A 19,956-nucleotide genomic window follows, 5' to 3' on the forward strand; every position below is an offset into this window, starting at 1 on the left:
ACACACACACACACACACACACACACACACACACACACACACACACATCTGCTCTGATCAATGTGATCGAGGAGCAGAAGAGGGGCAAGCAGAACTTCTGTAGAAAACCTGAAGTTGCATATCCCACGATTCCCCCCACGCTCGCATCTCACAAACCACTTCTTGTAAAAGTCAGAGGTTGTCAGCCAGACGCTGCTTCCTGATTGGCTCGCGTGGGTGGGGACAGTGTGTCAAAAAAAACAAAAAAACTTTGGCTACGGAGTTAGGTGGCTTTAGTCCTGGTGTGTTATCAGTATTAGTCCCAAACACACCATGTACTGTGGGTACTGTTTGACTGGTACAGCCTCAGTGGATCTGCTGTCCTTCAAGCTGGGTTTAGGAAGATGGATCCACCGTCTATTATTCTGGGGCGGGACTGTACCAGTGTCTCTGTGAAAAGAATAAGTCATGTCTTTTCAGCGCTCAAAAACAACAACAAATCCTTCTCCCAGTAAACTTCTTTCTCTCATTTTCTCCCCAGCACCAATCTCTGCTGAGGTCATCCCCCCAACTTCAGAGATTTAGGACCAATTAATTCACTTCCTGCAGGCTAATGCCCGATGTTCACTGGGCGGTCCTCCGATTCTTTGCACTGAATCCTGCGCCGCTTCCCAGTCTGTTGTCGAAGGGAGAAGAGCAGGTGGCTGTGTCGGTGTCTGATAGGCCAGCTGACAGGCCGCTCATGAACCTGGACTGTGGCTGGTCGAAGGTGAACTGGGGGAGGGGGATGTACTCCCCCGTGAGCGAGGAATGCCTCGCAGCGGGGGAGAGGGAGTGCGTCTGCGAGAAAGGCCTCGGGACGAGAGGTGCATGCGGCTGGATGAAGATGTTCGGGCTGATCGGGACGTGCGGGAGCGTGGGCGTGGACGCACGCGGTGGCGTGGACGCACGCGGTGGCGTGTATGTCTGCGTGTGTGTCGGAGTGGACGCCGGCGAGGGCGTCAGCGTGTGCGACGGCGATTGTGCCTGCAGCGGCGCGTGCATGGGCGTGAGCGGCGTGTGCAGCGGGGAGTGCGTCTGCGTGCGCGTCTGTGAATCTGCAGGGCTCAGGTCGTAGGACGGTGTCCTGCGTCTCAGCAGCGTGCTGCAGTCAGCCAGGTTTGGGGGTGAGGCTATTTGGGGGTGTTCCCTCTCACTGGGCGGGTGGATGGAAATACAAGGAGGACTCATCTTCTTCTTCCTGTGGCCACCCCCGACCGACCGCACCCTCACAGGAAATGCCTGACCACCTTTCTCCGACCGGTGGGTCTCACGTGTAAAGTCCTGGTCATCACCGTCGATGACGGCCTGCGGGAGGCAAACCTCGATAGAGTGGCGCCGCTGGTCGTCAGGGTAACCGGTGGACGGGGATGACGGTTCGTTCGGGATGGCGTGGTGGTCACCGCTCAAACCCTTCCTGAAGTCAGGGTCCGTCAGTCCCGCCCCAAGCAGACTGAGGAAGGCGCTCCTCGAGGAGGAAGGCGGCAGCGGGGGAGGAGGAGGGGAGGAGGTGGAGTGGGAGTTGAGAGAGTGGGGGGTGGTGTAGGGGGAGAGGGAGTGGCTGCGTCCGGCCTTCCCTCTGCCCTCCTGCCCCCCTCCCTCCTCGTTCCTCCACCTGTGGCGGGCGGAGCTGGTGATGTGGTACACCTCCTCATCCGCCGGGTCGCAGAGGGAGACGGCAGAGGGCGGCCGAGGTCTTCGAAGACGGGGGGAGGGAGGTGGAGGGAGGAGAAGCGAGGGGGAAGACGGCGCAGGAGGGAGGGAAGAGGGGCAGGACAGTAGCGGATGCAGAGAGGAGTGAGAGGGAGGAGGGAAGGCAGAAGGGGAGGAGGGGGGGATAGGGAGGGCTGAGGGGGAGGAGGGGGGAGGAGGAGGCAGGGGAGATGGGGAGCAAGGATGAGGGGAGAGGGGAGGCAGATGGACAGAGTTGGGCCTCCCCTGTTGCTCGCAACTCTGGGACTCCACAGAATCCAATTTAACTGCCACCTGCAACATAAAAAACAAACTTCTCATCAATAAGTCTAAATGGACATTATCACTGTAACACGCGTTTCAACGTGTTTATCAATGTATGCAGACAGCTGAAACGGGGTCTCTCACCTGTCTGCGCAGGGCCCGTGGCGAGGGGCTGGGCGTGGGCGGGGCGATGCGGGGCAGGGTGAGGGAGGGGGGTTGTCGAGGGTGAACGGGGGAGACGTCTGGAACCTGCAGCAGCGCGCGGCTCTCACATGGCTGTGAGTGGACCGACGTCACTGAGCCTGAGGGTGTGAAATGTGTTGACGTGAACATCGCAGCAATGTCAGAGTTAGATCTGAAACAAGTTCATTTTCTATTGGTTCTTTCAGGTCAAGCTGTAAAGCCACTTGTTTATAAATTTACCAATTTAAGCTTCAAAAGCTAACAATAGACAAAGAAGCCCACAGCTGTGATGATCCAGTTTGTTTTTACATATCTAGTTTTGTGACTTTGCAGCTTGACCATGAAGTTAACCGTCATTCTCGTGGAGTATTCAGCCGTTCCACAGCTGAGCAGATGAGCCCGTGTGAAGGTTGCAGAGATTCACATATCACCAGCTCATCCGCTGCAGTCAGTACCTTGGGACAGAGCCCGGTCTGTCCGCAGCCCGGCCACAACATGCCATTAGAATCTGACTGCAGATAAAACAGTGCTCGTCAGTGCTTAGATAGTGTTCTCAGCATCTTCTTCAATTTGTCTTATTTTTGACTTGTGTTTAAAGACCCAAGCCGGAAACAAGAACACTACAAATGCAAGGAAGTAAAAAAAAAAAAAAAAAAAAACCGCCATGTATGGAAATGCATGTATAAAACATAAAAAGATTGATAGTGTAAGTATTCAACGTTTAACTATGACACACTTAAATCATCCCTGTAGGTTGAATCTGTCAATATCTTTTACAAAGCTACAGCATGAAGACAAAGTAACACTGCAAACAGACTGACGACGTGGTTATTTACCAATGTGGTAAAAGATACAATAACATAAAAGATAACCGTCTTACTGACTCTCATACTTTGCTGTTAACTATCCGACTGTGGCACTGAACACTGTGGCTCCTGCACTAGAAGAAGTACGAGCTCTCTGCCTGAGGCTGCACCTGAGTGTCCGTCTCATCTTGAAGTTTGAATGTATGCCAAAACTAAAATCTATTTCCGAGCCAAATTTAAGCTCCAAGGGGGGGGGGGTATATCTACTGTGCTGGATAGTCAAATATAAAAGCCGTGTCGTATCGAGAAATGGGAATATATTCATATTGTTAGCAATTTTCCCAATTTGGCAGGGCTAAGAAATGCTACAAAACTCTAGGTTGGGGCTTTAAAGTACTCTTTTTTAACACAAACTTGTAAACTACCAGGGGACCCAAGACTCCATACAAAATACATACTTGAAGCTTCAGCCTTTCACTCAAATGAAATTATAGCATTAGCCAGCTGTAGCTCTAATTTAGAAATTGAACTTCTGTGTCACGCCAAACATCTGATCCCTCTATCACCACATTACAAAGTACTTCTATATTCTCTTACATAACATATTTGTAAGCATTGATCTAGTTTTGGTGCTAGAAACATGCATGCATCATGGAACAATCTTAGTCCATGTGAAGTTTATGAAGCATCTGTGTCTGTTAGAACAATCTCAGTGGCTGTTCAACACACACACACAAAACGGCATGCTGACTTCACGTCACATATTTTAAATCCTCAACAGACGACATAAGTTACCTGAATGCTGGTGCTGGGGACTGAGCTCTACCTCCTCCAAAGGGTAGGGGGCGCTGGCGGGCCGCACGGGCCGGAACATGTAGCTGTCGTTAGGCAGAGAGTGCATCCTGGATACGGACATCTTCCTCGACGACAGCAGGTCGCCGTACTGCACCTCTTCCTCCTGCGGGGGGAGACAGAGACCACAGAGTCCAGCATCCAACTGGGTCTTTGTGCCGTGATGCAACACATGGTGTTCTACAGCGGGTGAACTAAATGAAAAGACATGCAGCTGACACTACTGTCCTCCATTGCACCCTTAATTTCACTTCCAGTGTAGTCTCACAGTTGGTCAGGTTTCCTGAGTGAGTAGGTTGTGTGCTTCCTACCTGTCCAGGTGAATGTGGACACGGCCCCACATAGGTTCCTCCCACTGAACTGTTGTTCGAAGTTATGCTTAATTTGCGTTCCCTCTCCATCGCCATCTCCAAGGCGATCTCTGCATCCATCTCTGCATCCTCTTTCGCCTCCTGCAAAGGTAGATGCGCTTTCACTATCTGACCACATTAAATACAGTCAATGTTGTGTCTCTCTATACCTTAAGCTATTTAGATACAGTCTTTGTTCACACACGTGTCTAAGCCGTTCCAGTTACTGTACCTTGTTGCTCTCCTCGAGATGTTTCATCAAAACCGCCACGACCACATTGACCAGCACAAACTGGGCCATGAGCACAAAAGTGACAAAGTAGATTGGAGAGACCAAAGGCAGGTAGGGGAGACAGTGGCGCTCTGAAGGATGACACTCCCTTAACGTGTCCTTCAATGACACAAGAGAAAGATTCACACACACACACACACGCGCACACACACACACACACACACACGAGCAGTTATTACAGGTGGATGTGCGCTATTGTCCGATACACCAGAGGCTATATCACAAAGCTTTGAAATCTTAACTGTTGGTTAGATATGGAGCCTCATTTACAACTTTAGAAAATTAGAAATTTGGAAGAATCTAACTGTGAGTGGGATTGATGTCAGGCAGCAGAGCGAGCGCTGAAATGAACAGCTGCTGTTACTTACCGTACCCACATATCTACATACTGTAACACCTTGCTTTATGCAGTGCAGGTTGGCCCGCGTACAACTGGCCTGACAATAACCGAACAGCTCCGTTCACAGATACAATCTGCAGCCTGCTGGATGAAAGTGAGCGCTGACTAACCAGTGTTATGAGGCACTTGCACATAAAACTTAAATATGAATGAAGAAATTCTGTCCTGCATGACACACCAGTGGTTTACACTTGAGGGTGATTCCTCTCTGTGTTTGGTCAACAGGTAAACATCACATCAAGGATGTGGCATGAAGGCAGCATTACTTTACATCTACCGTTAGATTGTCTTCTCCTAGAATGAAAGGTTTCTCATGTTTCGATGCGAGGGTCCTGGGACAGAGGATGCCGTATGCTGGAGAGATTGAGAAAGCCCTCTGAGGCAAATTGTATACAAAGGAAAAACAAGTGGATGGATGTTGAGAGGTTAAATAAGGAGAAGCCTTTTTTAGCTACAGGTTAAACTCACTGACGGGTGAGTTGTGTCTTGCCCTCTACTGGAAATAAAGGTGGTGTGGTTGATTGTATCAATGTCCACTGAAAATAATTCAATCAACAAATGATATAAATCCACAGAAATTGGACATTAGGTCATGAAAAATCAACAGAAGTTTGAGTCAGTTAAAGGCAGGGTTGGTAATCTTTAGAAAAAAGTAGCTAGAGGCAAGAGAGTCTCATATCAAGTCTCAAACACTGACTGCCCCCCCCCCCCAGGCCTTCCTTCTAAACAGCTCCCCCACAAATATCAGAATGAACGTAAACAGTGAATATGCCTGTTGTTAGTACTCACAGCTGTCCCGCTAGCAGCTTGTGGAGGATGAGTAATGAGTACACGAAGGCAGGTAGCCCGTCCAATCATTACATAAAATGATTGCACGGCTCATTTCAGTCCTGTGACATTCACATATACGGGATTTTATTCTTCTCTTTCTGACAGAGCATTTGATTCGTGTCAGGATGTAATGAGAATTTTAAAGAAAATATCAAAAATGTTTTTGAAGACGATTACTGACTCTGGCTTTGAGGACGATTTTATGATGATTACATCAGTATAACGTTTTTATAATAAAGTAAAACTCAAGATGTGAGAGTGTTGACATTGCTTGGCTCTAAGCCACTTTATTATTCCATAATTGGGTTTGGAGGTCATTCTTCTGTGCGGTTATGGGATAATCTAGTCATCATATATATGTGTGTGTGTGTGAGTGTGAGTGAGTGTTCATACTTTCATAATCCCATTCCAGTTGTCTCCTGTGGACACTCGAAACAGTGTGAGGAAGGCCATCCCAAAGTTCTCAAAGGTAGCGTGACGACTCAGACCCTCACATGGGTTGTGTTCAGTGCACTCTGATCAACACACAAACATGGACAGACAGTAAATACACCACACGACAGACGTGTCAATGATCATACGATTGTCAGGATGTCCTAATGCTTCAGTCAGCGCTGACGGCTGAACGCACAAACAGCTGCTCAGCAGCGTGTCCCTGTGGACAGAGGAGAGGAGAACAAAGTCTCCATCAGTCTCAGGGTCAACTTGACAGACAGCTCTCAGGAGCCGGGTCGTAGAATCAAAACACCGGAGGATGTCTTCCTTTGTTTCGAGCCCCCGGGTCACATAAGCAGGTACGAGACAGTCCTCAGAGTATTCTGTGTATCTTATTCTACGGATCAACCACCAGGAGAAAAGTGAGAGGTGTGCGGCTCACAGGAGATGAAAACAACGGCGTCAAACTCTATTCATGTAGCTCTGTTCATGCAAAACTGAAATAAAGAAACAAAGAGACAAAAGAATAATTTTATAAAACATAAAAAAAGGCCAGACGGATTCTTTAAAATAACCTAGATGACATAAGATGAAACCAGTATGAATGTAAAGGTAAAAAATACCAGGCAGAAAAAACTTCTTCTCCCAAAGTCTGAGTCACGGCCGAGTGGCTAGAGGACGGAGATTCATTCATTGGGTTTCAAGAGATCAGTAATTTGATTTAGATTCAGATTCAAAGTGAAATCCATTCGATACCATCAGTCAGCACCAAAGCTTGAATACAAAGCTGAGTCTGAACATTTCCCTTGCCTGTGAGCGTCTCTTATCTGCTCAGACTTCTGCAGACACCACGGTCAGCGTTTCACACACGTCTTACATCTCCCAAAGAAACTTCAGATCTTACAATGTCTTTGTTCCCGTCTGAGGCCAGAAAGATTTAATGCACCAGTTATTGGTGGCCGGTTATTTCACAACATTGTGTGGAGCATAAGCAGGATAAAATGTTATTCAAGAGTCCATCCACACTAAGAGCTCATACAAGTGGAGGCCTTTACTAGATCTTATTGCTTTGCATTAACGGTCTTTAAAGTTATTGGAAACGTTTCATGGGAAATATAAAAAGCAGGAATGAGATGCGTTTTCAACGTAACAGGTGATCAGCGTGAATTCCCAGACACTTCCTGTAGTGTAAAAATATCCAAGATGAAGTGAGGAGGCAGCAAAGAACCTACTGTAAAGACATACTGAAACCTCCAGAGATGATATGATTGTAAAGTAACAGATCACTGATCCTGACCAAGCTGTACTGGAATATACTCCACCAAACTGCTGTACAAGCCTGTACCAAAATACAATTCACTCCGGCAGCTGTGTAAGCCCTGAAACAGGATTTAAAATGAGGCACAGAACGGGGAAAGAAGGCGTTCGGCACATCCAAAAGCTTTTGTCAGCGGCTTGACAAAAAACATAGCAAAAGAAACAGAGAGGGGTTTTTACTTTCCCAAACGGGGAAAACAGACGTCCTTTAGCATTCCTATTGCATCGAGCGGAAGCATAATAACATTTCACAGAGAGCGACCTCTTCATCACACACTTGTTTTCATTTTGTCCTCCCAGATGCCTCTTTGCTAATCCTCTTCCCTCACATATTGTTGCGCTCTCTGAGAGACCGAGTTGGATGGAGCTGGCCTATTGAGGAGGCAGTATGTAAATAAATGTGATCATGCAAATGTGATCTCTTCTTGTCAGAAAGCAGGTCTCTGATGTGAGAGTGGAGGAGAAGAAGAGAGACGGGGGAGACAGACGGGGGGTAGAGAGCGAGGATTCAACGCAGACAGTTCAGGCGGAGAAAATTTGCTGTAAGTCGTGACTGAGTTGGTAATGACTGGATTTAAAAAACCTTTTCTGCTGAAGCCTGAAGACCGTGGTGTGTGTGTGTGTGTGTTTTGCCAGTAGTGTGACTGACCCAGTTTGCCAAAGAGCTCCACTCCCAGTGCAGCGTAGATGAAGAAGAGCAGCATGAAGAGGAGGCCGAGATTTCCCACCTGGAAACAAAACGCATGTTAAATGCCCCTCTGCACACCAAACCCCGGTGTTAATACTGCTGTTTAACGCTGCGTGGAGTAGGAGACATTAGGATTGATTAGGATTATTCAATTCTAGCCATGCTACATGAATGGGAATAATATATTTACAAAAATGTCCTGCACCCAAATGGACTTTTTGCTGTTCGAGACATTACTGCAAATACCGGAGCGACACACATTAGCTTTTGTCCTCCTGGAACATCGTCTGTAAGCACTCACGTAAAATAATGCACAAGAAAACACCGATGGGTTCAAATGACTTCCATCCGACTTGTGATTTCACTGTAATAGTTGTTTTCACAGTTTCCAGATGAGCAGAGCGAGCAAAGTCACAGCCATCAAACAGAAAGCAAACGTTTCACAGCGGCACGCTGACGTCCCCGTTGCCTTTGCTCCAATTCAAACTTGTTGTTGGTCGTTGCTTCACACCGAGGGGTTGTTTGAGGCAATTACTCGCTTGCTGCATTCAAAGCCTCGATGTGTTTGTGCTTCACATCAGTAAGGTAGAAAAAAACCTGCATTCACATGCCACCTGAATTTGTATTTTTCACACAGAATGACTACATGGATAAACTGCCAGGAGGACTTAATTAACTAACTACAACACAACAAAACATACACTAACCCTAAGAAATCACAGAAAGCCTTTTTTCTATCAATCAGCCGAGTTATTGACAGCAGCTTTCTCCTCAGTACACAAAACAATCTGGTGGTGAACCCGGCGTGCTGTAACAGAAACAGTAATCATGAACGATTTGTTGGGCAAACCCTGTGAACTATATGCACTTCCTGTGATTACATCTGCATCTACCTTCACTGAGCTGTACTCTTGTGCGCCCTGTGCCCCGATGGTTACACCTGTACCCTTGACATTTAGAACCATTGCAGAACAATGGAGTCTGTCATTGCATGTGCATCACAATCTTTGGCACAGCTGCTGTTTGCCTCTAAGAACTGTGCCGGGCAGCAGGAGAAAGAGAGACCTCAGATACTCCCGCCACATGCAGGGACATCCTTTAAAATGGGAGCGTGTTGACGGAGAAAGCACACCGAGCACATCGGGACGGCGGCTGTGCAGTCTGACTCTAAATGTTTTTTTTTTTTAAATGACAGCGAAGCTCGGTGATTAAGGTCCAGTGCATGAAAACATGCGGTATGAAGAGAACATCTCCGTGAATCATTCAATTACTAACTGGCTTCTTTGAACCCTCCATGGACTCATCTGCACCATCCACCTCTGACAGAGTTGAGCCCATAAGACACAATTATGTTACTTCACTTCCTGTGTTTTCTTTTGTTTCAAACTCAATAACCTATGTGACGTGTTTGGCATCTATTAGAATGCATATTTCATAAAAAGACCAAATGGACTGCTCAGTTCAGTTGTAGGGGAAGGAGAGGGAAGGCACAGAATGAGACATTTTTAGAGGCAGAATAAACATTTTCTAATGTGGACGGATGTGACTTGAGTTAATTATTCATCAAAAAGCTTAAATGTTTCAGAGGGCTCTCTATTCCGAACAAAACCTTCATATTTGGCCTATATTCAAAAAAAACGAAAGCAGCCTTTTGTGTTCGAGACCCCACAGAGTCGGCGTTTACCTGCGGCAGCGCCTGCATGACGGTATCCAGCAGAGATCGCATCCCTGTGGCCATCTTCAGAAGCTTCAGCACTGCAGAGAGACACAGGAGCATCTTAAGACAGCGAGCATCTGTAGTGACGACTCACAAACTGACACAAAAACAACTTACTTATGTCCTGTAATTGTGTACAAGATAAACAGATATAGAATGATTTGTGTGTGTGTGTGTGTGTGTTTCTACCTCGTGCTATTCGGAGTACTCTCATGATTCTGATGATGGTAGGATTTATGGGCAGTGCCGAGCTCATTTTCAGCTCCTCCAGTGTGATGCCCATGATGGACAGCGCCACTATAGCTATATCCAGCTGATTCCACCTGAACACACAGAGACAAACAGAGTCATTTCCTGGTGCAGTTAAGTGTTACTGAGTACTACCCACAATCCCTTCAACTCTGTGTAGCGAGAACAAGAGGCCACTAAAGCATAAAGTGAGGAGGCTGTAGATGTACTCGTGGAGCAGCAGTTACTATTTCACACCACATGTGTTGCAATTAGGAAACAATGACAAATATAAATGATAATGAGGACTAGATTTTACAGCACATCCCACTGTGTTACCTGTCTTTGAAGAACCGTTGAATGCCAAAAGCCGAAAGTTTGAGCAGGGTCTCGACGATGAAGATGCAGGTAAACACGTAGTTACAGTACTTCAGAACCTCCACTAAGTACTGGACACACACACACACACACACACACACACAGGCAGATAATTAGATGATCTATCATATACTAGATGCTTTTTCAATTTTGGTGGCAACACACAATTATTTATAATCTATAATTAAAACGAGCAGAAAAAAACAATCAACAGCTTTTACTTTTAGTGGAAATAAACAGAATGAATGTTTGGATGTTCTGTTGCTGCCTGAGGGCAAATAACAATCAGGTTGGAGGATATTTGTAGAAATAAACTCCAATGAGACTCTAGAAGAGCAGCAGCTCCTCAGAAATACACAAAATAAACTTCCTTTTTTTTTTGAAGATGAAGATGACTACGGAGTCATCTGACAAGGAATGTTAAACTGACGCTGGGTCGACAGAGTGAGGTTATTTTTGGAATCGGAGTCTCTTGCCAAAATGCTCGCATCGGCCGCTTTGGACAGAAAACCTAAATCACAGCAGATTTATAGCATGTTGTCACTTAGCTAAAGCTAGCTGTCACTTCGGTCATCATTAGAGGGACGGCTACCTTTATGTTTATTTTACAGTGGGCAAAGAAAAGAAGACCCTCTAGCTGTGTTAAAGGACTGCGTATCGTACTCACCAGAGAATCTATTTAAGACTACACTTTGGTACGTATACCTCCAGGTAACTTGCTCGGAAACGTTACCTGCGGCTGATTGTAGTGCTCGATGCTCATGGTGAAGACGTTGATGCAGATGATGAAGGTGATGAAGAGGTCCAGGTAGTGGCTGGTGCACAGTGTGTGGATGGACAGACGCAGGGGGGAGTAGTCCGCATAGTAAGGCCTCTGCTTGGCCTCTGGAGCACAGAAACACACACAAACCAACATCAAAACATGGACGGGCAAGAGGGAAACTGTGAGTGATGGAAATATTACATGTGTCCAGTGGTGTGCACTGGGAAGTGCAGGGGGGCCAAGGATGGGGGACCACCACAATGTTCACTTCTTCTACTGTTATTCTATCAAGATGTGCTTGTTCCTTCATGGCATTCAACGACGTTTACTTCTCTATTGTGTCCTAACTGTGGTGGTGTCCCTCTTTCCCATGTCCCCATGCCCCTCACATAGACTGTGCACAGCACTGCCTGTATGAAATGATCAAGTAAGAGAGGACATGAGAGTCACAGCTAAGCTATAATATTCAGGATTTAAATGTATCACATGTTAATAATAACTGCAGTTCGCTTCCTGGCCTCCTCACCTGTTGCAGGGCATGTTTCCTAGTCTAGAACGGTAACTTTGCTATTTTTTCCCCCATGTTTTTGTGTCAAAATAACTAATGGGGACAAGTATTTTTTAAATTGCTCAGTATTGAGGGAGAACGCTGTAACCGGCTACAAATAAAATGAGCTGCAAAGGCAATTATGCAATGTCAATGTGACGTTACGTCCAATAAAAGTGCTTGTTTTTGCTCCTTTTTGCACCCGACAGGTTCCGATGGTCTGAACATCAGGCAGCAACGGGTCCCGCTGTTTCCAGCATTCTTCCACCGTTTACTCTGCCTCAAATGAATTTGGGCAGCCATTGAGTTCAAAGACCTCATCCACATTGGCGAAATCATCTAAATATTCAGCCACAAGAAGGAAAATCTTTTAGAGAACACGAAGCAACTCATCATGTCAGACACTCACAATGATAATCAGAGCCTGTCGGCAGCAAAACAAGCACCTCTAGTGGACATAAATGAAGGTGACCTCATAGGTTTCACTGCAGCCCGTGAGCGGCTGCTGTCTACAACGCTCTCGCATAATACTGGACCACTTTCAGAAATAGTTGTCCCCAGTAGTTAGTTACACACAAAAACATTAGGTGGAAAGATACCAAAGCCACCCCTTCAAGTGATCTTCTCTTCTACCAGTCTTTGGCACACAGATCCCTGACCTTCCCTGAACTGGACTAAAAGTAGTAGCAAAATATTGCAGAGTGCTTCTTTAATGGGAGCATTATTGCAAGATTCATTGCCTCTGTGATAGTTACATTCTGGTCAGGGCAGAGAGGTCTCGCTATGTATTCTGACCTAAACGGGCCGTCTCCATTAAAACCCTTGACTGTACTTTCTGATACGCGTCTCGCCTTTGAACAGTAAACAGACTTTGAGTGGAGCTGTTATCATGAAGTAGAACTCAAGAGGTGGACAAAACTGTGCAATATGTGACGTTCTTTAAGCTCGTTGTTTTGACAGACTGTGTACTCACATGTCCACATATGACGACCAATGATTGTATATGTGGTACGTGCATGTTGATGCCCCCCCCCCCCCTCACAAAGTCCACCATGCCCTGTCTGTCTACTGCATGCTTACATGCCTTTGATGTAAAGGGTGATGTCTGTGGTTGAGAGGGGCTGCGCAGGTTACGTTCAACAACACTATTAGCCAGTACTCAGTAAATACCAATGTATTCTTTGTGTTTATCTAATTAAAATCAGCCGTAACCAACAAACCTCCATATATAACAAACACAAGATCTTCTAACAGCTTCTTTTCCTTTGTTTTGTACCCAAGGTATAGCAGGTATAGCAGCCAAAACGTCTGCTATGTTTCTGAGTCTGCCAGTCAAAGCGTGTTTACAGGAAATGTCCGTCTGCTGTCCGTGTCGAGAGACGCCGCAGGTGTCGGGGTTGAACATGCGCCCGGAGGAAGGGGAAACGGCGTTTCACTGATCAAAATTTTGCAAGCAAAATTTCCTGAGACACATGGAGGAAAGCAGCAACCTCGATCGGCTTCGCATGCATTAATTCTTGTCGTTATAATCAGCAATAGTATTAAACAGGATTTGGACTTTAATTGAATCGTTTTAGAAATGAAATAGAGACTTGTGAATACTGCATCGTTGCCGCAGTTTGATCGTTTAAAGAGTGAGCGTACACATTTTTAGATAAATTAGTACAAATGTATAGTTGAGATGTCGGTTAGGTTGGCCCGGTTTCCAAAGTTTTGCAAGCAATGTTGGGGGAGGGCTGCATTCATGCACTTACATGCATCAGACTCGAGTAGCCCACGCCTTCTGTCAGTGATCAATCACTGTTTGCGTGAGCTAGCCAGTCTTTCAGACTCTCCCCTATTTGGAGTCTGAATACATTTCCCTGTTTTCTCTCTCTGTCATTCTCTTTTTTATTTTATCAGGCTCTGAAAGCAGGCAGTGCTCAGAAAAATAGACTACCGACCAGCTCCACCATTCTCCTTACTCCTGCGCTTTTTCTCTATCATTTTGAGCCGCTTCTCTTCCCGTAAGCGGGTCTCCTCTTCTTCCTGGTCCTGCCGGCACTTGTGGAAGTTCTCCACCACGACACCGACAAACATATTGAGGACGAAGAAGCTGACGATGAGTAGGAAGGAGATGAAGTAGAGCAGCATCCAGGGGTTGTGGTTCCTCACAGGCTGAGAAGAAGAAGAGGAGGAGAGGAGAGCAGAGTGAAGAAGATGAGGTTTTATGATAGTGATAGTAGTGTTTCTCTCTTTGCTTCCTGCTTTTGACTGGGACACAAGTACCACAGTGCCAGTGCAGGGCAGAGCCTCACAGTATGTTTATCACACACAGCAAGTAGAACAACGTGCCAAATCCTTTGGTAACCTTGAGTAAACTCTCCACAATTCAACAGTCACAGTCAGTGGAGCAGTTCCAAGATCGCAAAATTGACGGAATAAAGCCGCCCGCGCCTGATCGGCAGTAAAAGCGCTGTGCGCTGGCTGTGCCATTGCGTTCCTCTAGGGAGAGAAGTGGAGGCACTCCCCTTGGCGTGCCACACAGCGTGGAATTCCCACAGAGCGCTGCGCTCAACGTTGTTCCAACTTTGACATTGGTTGATGCCGAATTTTCAAAGCTTAACCAATGAGATAACAGCTGTTTGTGACCTTGCCACTTTTCTGATGACGCACACCTGCGCTGCGCTTTGCCCCTGCAAGTGTCTGCACTATGCTCTGCACTCTGCACCCAACCTCACGGTGAGCGAAGAGCAGACTTCTTATCATCTGAAGGGCGGCTAAAGACTCCACTATTTCTGCACATTACACCACGGGCAGTCCTGGATCTGAGGACGGCCTCATCAATTGAAGCTTTGAAGTGCCTGCTATAAACTCACCCTCTGAGCTCCGCTTTTGCTTAGATTCTGTAATTACTACACCACTGCTATTTCACTTTGCTGAGCTTTTTTAGGAAATCCAACTCTGTCTCTTTGCTTTAAAGCCCAAAGTGGTTTTAATGCAGGTATTTGCACTTGCCTGCGTCAAAGCTTCAACTGGATAGAATAGTTCTACAGTTCGCTATTTTGCTTTTATTATATTTGATATACATTACAACTGAACAGTGTGCATGTCAGAGGAGCGAGGACTGATTGGAAATGGATCAGGCTTCATGTTGCTGAAACAGACTCATCAACACATGTCTGATACCAGTTCTGCTGAGTGAATCATTACCTGTTGGTCCACTCCCACTGCGTCCAGCCCGTCATACATGATGTTGACCCAGCCATCCTTACAGGACAGCACAAACAACGACATCAGAGCCTGGATAGGAGACACAGAGAGGGAAGTCAAAACACAAGGATTTCTCTGGTCCTCAAACCGTCACACCCAGAGACTAGTTACAGTGCTGACACAGCATCTTGTGCAATGTTAGCTAGAAGATGGATATCCAGTCCTGATAACTGAGTCAATATTAGAATGAATACTACTGTTTACAATTTATAATACTTAAACTTTCAATAAGTGTATACTGTTCCACTGCAGGTTGCAATAAAAGAAGATTGGTATTTGGCATTGGTAGTTTTTAGTTCCTTTGTTTTTATTAATCCACACCTGAATCAGGTTGTCAAAGTTGTACTTCCTGCGTATCCAGCGGTAGTTGGCCTGCTGGCAGTCCGACTTGTTGGTGATGTTCTTCATGTCCAGACCTTCACAGTGGTAGAACTTCCCTTTGAACAGCTAGGCAGTGAGAGAAAGAAAGAAGTCTGCGGGGCTACTTGCCATTCACACATTATCTCAACTATTAATGGCAGCAGTAACAGGACATTTCATAGAGCACATTGTTAATCGGAGGGTTTTCCCCCCCCCCGAGTGCTCGGCTAACAGCTGGCCTGGGGGTCCTGTTGTCCTTTTTCACATTTAACCCAATTGTCATTCTTTCAAAACACACTCTGGAGGAACAACTGCCTATTGGATATTCAAGACACTTCCAAATCCCCCTCAAGCCACAATCACATATCCAGCTGCTCAACAAGATTGACATTTAAGCTAAACGGTTTTGTCCTCGAGCTCAGAGAAAGCAGTGTCATCAGTGCAGCGTGCGCGTTGGACCTAGCTCATACATGTCTGTGTTGTCAAATTGTTCCGTGTTTAAGGCAAAGCACCGGTTTGTTCGTGTTACTGTGTGGGATCGCAAACTACCTGAACCCCCAAGATGCCGAAAACAATGAAGAAGGCGCAGCAGATCAGGACAATGTTCCCGATGGGTCTGAGAGAGGTGATGAGCGTCTCCACGACCAGCTTCAATCCCGGAGCTCGGCTGATCACCCTGGGAAACACACGAATAAAGACACACAGAAGTGTGTCAGTACCAGTGCATATAGTCCAGTAGCTACTGATGGGATGCTTCCTGTGTGTGCGGTGCTTACAGTCAGACACACAAACCTTCATACACACACACACACACACACACACACACACACACACACACACACACACCGTGTACCTCAGTGGGCGTAGTGTTCGTAGCAGGCGCAGCACTCGGAGGATGCCCAGGATCCTGTTTCCGCCGGTGTAAGCCAGAGAGACCAGAATATCGACCAGAGAGACAAACACCAACAAACCGTCCAGAACGTTCCAGCTGGACTGGAGGTAAGTCTGCTTCCCAAAGCAGAAACCGAGAGCTAGAACCTGGAGAAACCGTGATTACAACATCACGTTAGCTTTAGATTAGAGCTACTAGGAGGTTATTGATGCAGAACTGCCAAAATGTTCAAATGTTTGCTTATCACCTACTACAAACTACACCTGTTCACCACAATTAAGGAGAAAGAAACAGTGGTGTTCACCTTCATGGCCATCTCTACCAGGAAGATCACAGTGAACACATAGTTGGACACACTCAGAAACACTCGCTCCTGCAGAAGAGAGTGAGATCAATATAAAGACATACAGTATAGAGTACAACATGTCGGGACTAGACCTTCCTTTATTCACAGAAGCACATGTTCTCTTTGAATAGAGCAAGCACCAGCAACGGGTGAAATGAAGGCCAACTGCGCTGCAAAGCAAATAGCATCTCAGCGCTCCTGTGCTTTTGGTGCAAAATCTGCTCCTTTTATATGCAAATGAGGATAGAAACAGTCCAAATCCCAAAGATCAGCGCTGACAGCCGCACGCAGCTACAGTGAAATTATTAGTGTCTTCAGAGGTTTGCTGGTAACTGAAGCGCACAAGATGCAATGACAATAGTGTCGTGTAATATACATGAACAAAGCCTCCTACATGTCTTTTTTTTTTAAATACATGAGAAAAAACAAAAACAAGATTTAAATAATCAATGAAGTTATGCTGCTGTGCCTCGTGAGTAAATGAACACTTGTCGCCTCTGCTGCGATGGGATCGCTGCGGGTATTCAATAAACTCATATCTCATCTCAATGTCTCAAGAAAGTTATGGTGCAGAGGTGTATATATGGGCACAACGGCAGGAGAAGCTAAATGAGCCCGAGTCTGACCCGAATCGACCCGTCGGGTTCAGACGGCTGACTCACCCCTCACAACCCAAACATTGGCCTCAGACGCAGTTACACTTTTCCAAATTGCACTCAGTTGCAAAACTTTATTGGGCATGTCCGCGCTGTAATATCAATAGCACATTATCCTTTTAGGTTGCAAATGATGCACACTTCATGATGCTACCAGCAGCCGCAATCCATTCTTTGTGTATTCGCCCCTTCAGTCTGTTACTTTAAGAGAGTAATAGATTGTGGGTAGGTTTTAGCCTTGATGTTAGGCTCCAGAGTTTCTATCTTTGTGTCTAGTTTGTCTACTGTAGTCAAATAGAGGAAGTTCCTATTGGCTCCTTTTTACATATGTTAGCACTTTGTAACCAGATGAAATCAGTGTTAAAGTTTCTATAAATATCTCTGCAAACAGGAGAGAATCATGAGAATTCATTCATTTGCTCATTAATTGCAGCTGATTACACTGGTCACTACGGAATGAAAAGTTCTGAGAGCTGCAGTTCTTCATACTTTCTGTATATATATATATATATATATATATATATATATATATATGTATTTATTAACCTGTAAATAATATGTCAATAAAGAGTATAGCATGAACCGTGAAACAAACGGTGTAGAAAGTTGCATTCACTAATAAGAAGAGCATATCAGTTGTGAAAGAGAGATAACTCAAAAGTATGTAGCCACCACAGGAAGTGTGTGCGAGAGTGTGTATGTGTGTGTGTGTGTGTGTGTGTGTGTGTGTGTGTGTGTGAGTGTAGGTGTGTGTGTGTCTCACCTTGCTGTGGAGCTGTATATCAGGTCTTTCCAGAGCAATGGTGATGCAGTTGAGGAAGATGAAAACCAGAACCACGTGGTCGAACAATTTGTGAGAGATCACACTTTGGCACCACATACGGAATCTGAACACACACACACACACACACACACACACACACACACAGAGTCATCTATCAAATGTCTCTGGCCGGTTAAAGCTATCGACCAAACAATTAGCGGTGAGAAAACAATAAAAAGGAGGAAAAGTGAGAGAGGAGCAACTGAGATAATTACATCAGGCAATGTGAAGCAAGGAGAGCATGAGAAAGAAAGCCGAAGTAGAATCTAAAACACAGATTGATGATGGAATGTTGTGTGTGAGACTCACTTGTTCTCTGGAGGGAACAGATACAGATTCCAGTCGTCGTGCTCTTTGCACCAGTGGGGCTTCATGTTCAGAAGCTCTTTCTTCAGCCAGCACCAGAAAGAGCTCTGCAGAGGTGAGAGGTCAGACGTCAGTATCATCCCCAACAGCAACAATCAAACACTTCAACATCATTTATATTTTCAGAATTTGACTTATCAGCGGTGAAATCACTACTTCTATCACACCATCAACACCACCATTATCATTATCACATCCAGGCTGTCGTTGGACCAGTCAAAGCTAAACACAGTAGTTCTGATCCTGAAAACACGCAGAATAGTTCAGAATTCATTCAACTGTAATATATTTCCATACATATCCGTTATGTAGAATGGTGAGATGGCGTTACTAAAGTGGAAACACACTTTTAATCCTCTCCAAAGATGGACGGCTGTCGTAGCTAAAATAGAAGTTGTAATCTAAATGTTCTGTATTCCCTTGTCATGCAGCAGCAGCCACGACAGCAACAACAGTAGTTCCAAAAGAGGAAATATAACGTATGTTGGATGTACTCATTAAGAGAGCTGTTCAAGAACTGCTTGGATATTACACGCACAGTATGAAACCCTCAGCTCTGGAGCGACTGTGTGTCCCAGAAGAGGAACCTTCACTGATCCCGTAGACATGTTACATAGAACAAAGAAAAATACAGTTCTCAAAACATTAGTGAAATGTTGTATAAGTTAATAGTGAAAGAACACTGCTGTAATAAAAATGAGGAATTGACCAATCAACAACTACACCATAAAAAGCATTATAAAACAGTGCATCGTTTAATTTGAGTTGCCACAGTATTGCTGACGTTAGCCCTTCTACATTTAAATCTACCGGGGAACAATAAACAAGTGTTTTCTTGCATAAGTAGCGATGGAGATAACTGGACCATAACTCCCAACTTAGCGAGTCCGAAAGCTCAATAGAAAGTGTTGTGAAACTCATTAAAGTTTCTAATAAAACAAATAGAGGAAAGCTTGGGCGCACAGTTTCTGTACTCCAGCAGGATTATAATTAAAAACAGCCCAGAGTCAAGCCTCTCAGCTTATTTGGCAGACTACCGCTTGTGTGAGTGTGTGTGTGTGTGTGTGTGCGCGACTGGGTGTGTCCGTCTGTGTGTGTAAGCTGGATGGAGAGAACCTGCTGCTCGGATATCCTTGGAGCTGAAATATCCCATAATCCCTGACACAGACACACGCAGAGCGCTGCATGCGTATGCACACGTCTGAGCTGGCGCGTCACGTGCGTACTCTTTGCACACGCTCGTGCAAACACACACACCCACACCCGCACACGAATACGCCGATAGAGGATGTGTTTTAAGCCTCCCGTTTACAGTGAGCCCAGGGAGGCCTTTTGTTTCAGTGGATTTCATGGCTTTATAAACCCAATTTGGAGCCAATAAAACCATCAACACTTTCGCAACAGAGGTCATCCAAAACCATGGGGGGAGTGCTCCCTTCTCCACTTCACACTTCACACACACACACACACACACACACACACACACACACACACACACAC

The 19,956-nt window shown here is 45.6% G+C and overlaps 1 protein-coding gene across 3 annotated transcripts in view; it reads right to left on the reverse strand.

Moving 5' to 3' along the window:
• Positions 1-15: 15 nt before the first annotated feature.
• The window catches only part of cacna1ha (calcium channel, voltage-dependent, T type, alpha 1H subunit a), an 89,668-nt gene continuing 69,727 nt past the window's right edge, over positions 16-19,956 (reverse strand). For 2 of the 3 annotated variants that reach the window (XM_031862227.1, XM_031862228.1), the window contains 19 exons: positions 18,400-18,503; positions 18,031-18,154; positions 16,570-16,638; positions 16,227-16,411; positions 15,923-16,049; positions 15,335-15,460; positions 14,954-15,043; positions 13,705-13,918; positions 11,185-11,336; positions 10,413-10,522; positions 10,035-10,168; positions 9,813-9,883; positions 8,090-8,168; positions 6,082-6,203; positions 4,398-4,556; positions 4,127-4,267; positions 3,759-3,921; positions 2,119-2,276; positions 16-2,004 (listed from right to left, as the gene is read on the reverse strand). In XM_031862227.1, the coding sequence (XP_031718087.1) occupies positions 604-2,004; positions 2,119-2,276; positions 3,759-3,921; positions 4,127-4,267; positions 4,398-4,556; positions 6,082-6,203; positions 8,090-8,168; positions 9,813-9,883; positions 10,035-10,168; positions 10,413-10,522; positions 11,185-11,336; positions 13,705-13,918; positions 14,954-15,043; positions 15,335-15,460; positions 15,923-16,049; positions 16,227-16,411; positions 16,570-16,638; positions 18,031-18,154; positions 18,400-18,503 (3,729 nt within the window). In that variant the 3' untranslated portion in view covers positions 16-603. Of the gene's footprint in view, positions 2,005-2,118; positions 2,277-3,758; positions 3,922-4,126; positions 4,268-4,397; positions 6,204-8,089; positions 8,169-9,812; positions 9,884-10,034; positions 10,169-10,412; positions 10,523-11,184; positions 11,337-13,704; positions 13,919-14,953; positions 15,044-15,334; positions 15,461-15,922; positions 16,050-16,226; positions 16,412-16,569; positions 16,639-18,030; positions 18,155-18,399; positions 18,504-19,956 lie in introns of those variants that run through there. The other variant, XM_031862229.1, reaches the window with a different exon arrangement.

Source organism: Anarrhichthys ocellatus, unplaced genomic scaffold (genome assembly GCF_004355925.1).
Source record: "Anarrhichthys ocellatus isolate YVR2014 unplaced genomic scaffold, GSC_Weel_1.0 scaffold26, whole genome shotgun sequence".
Classification (NCBI taxonomy): Eukaryota; Metazoa; Chordata; class Actinopteri; order Perciformes; family Anarhichadidae; genus Anarrhichthys; species Anarrhichthys ocellatus.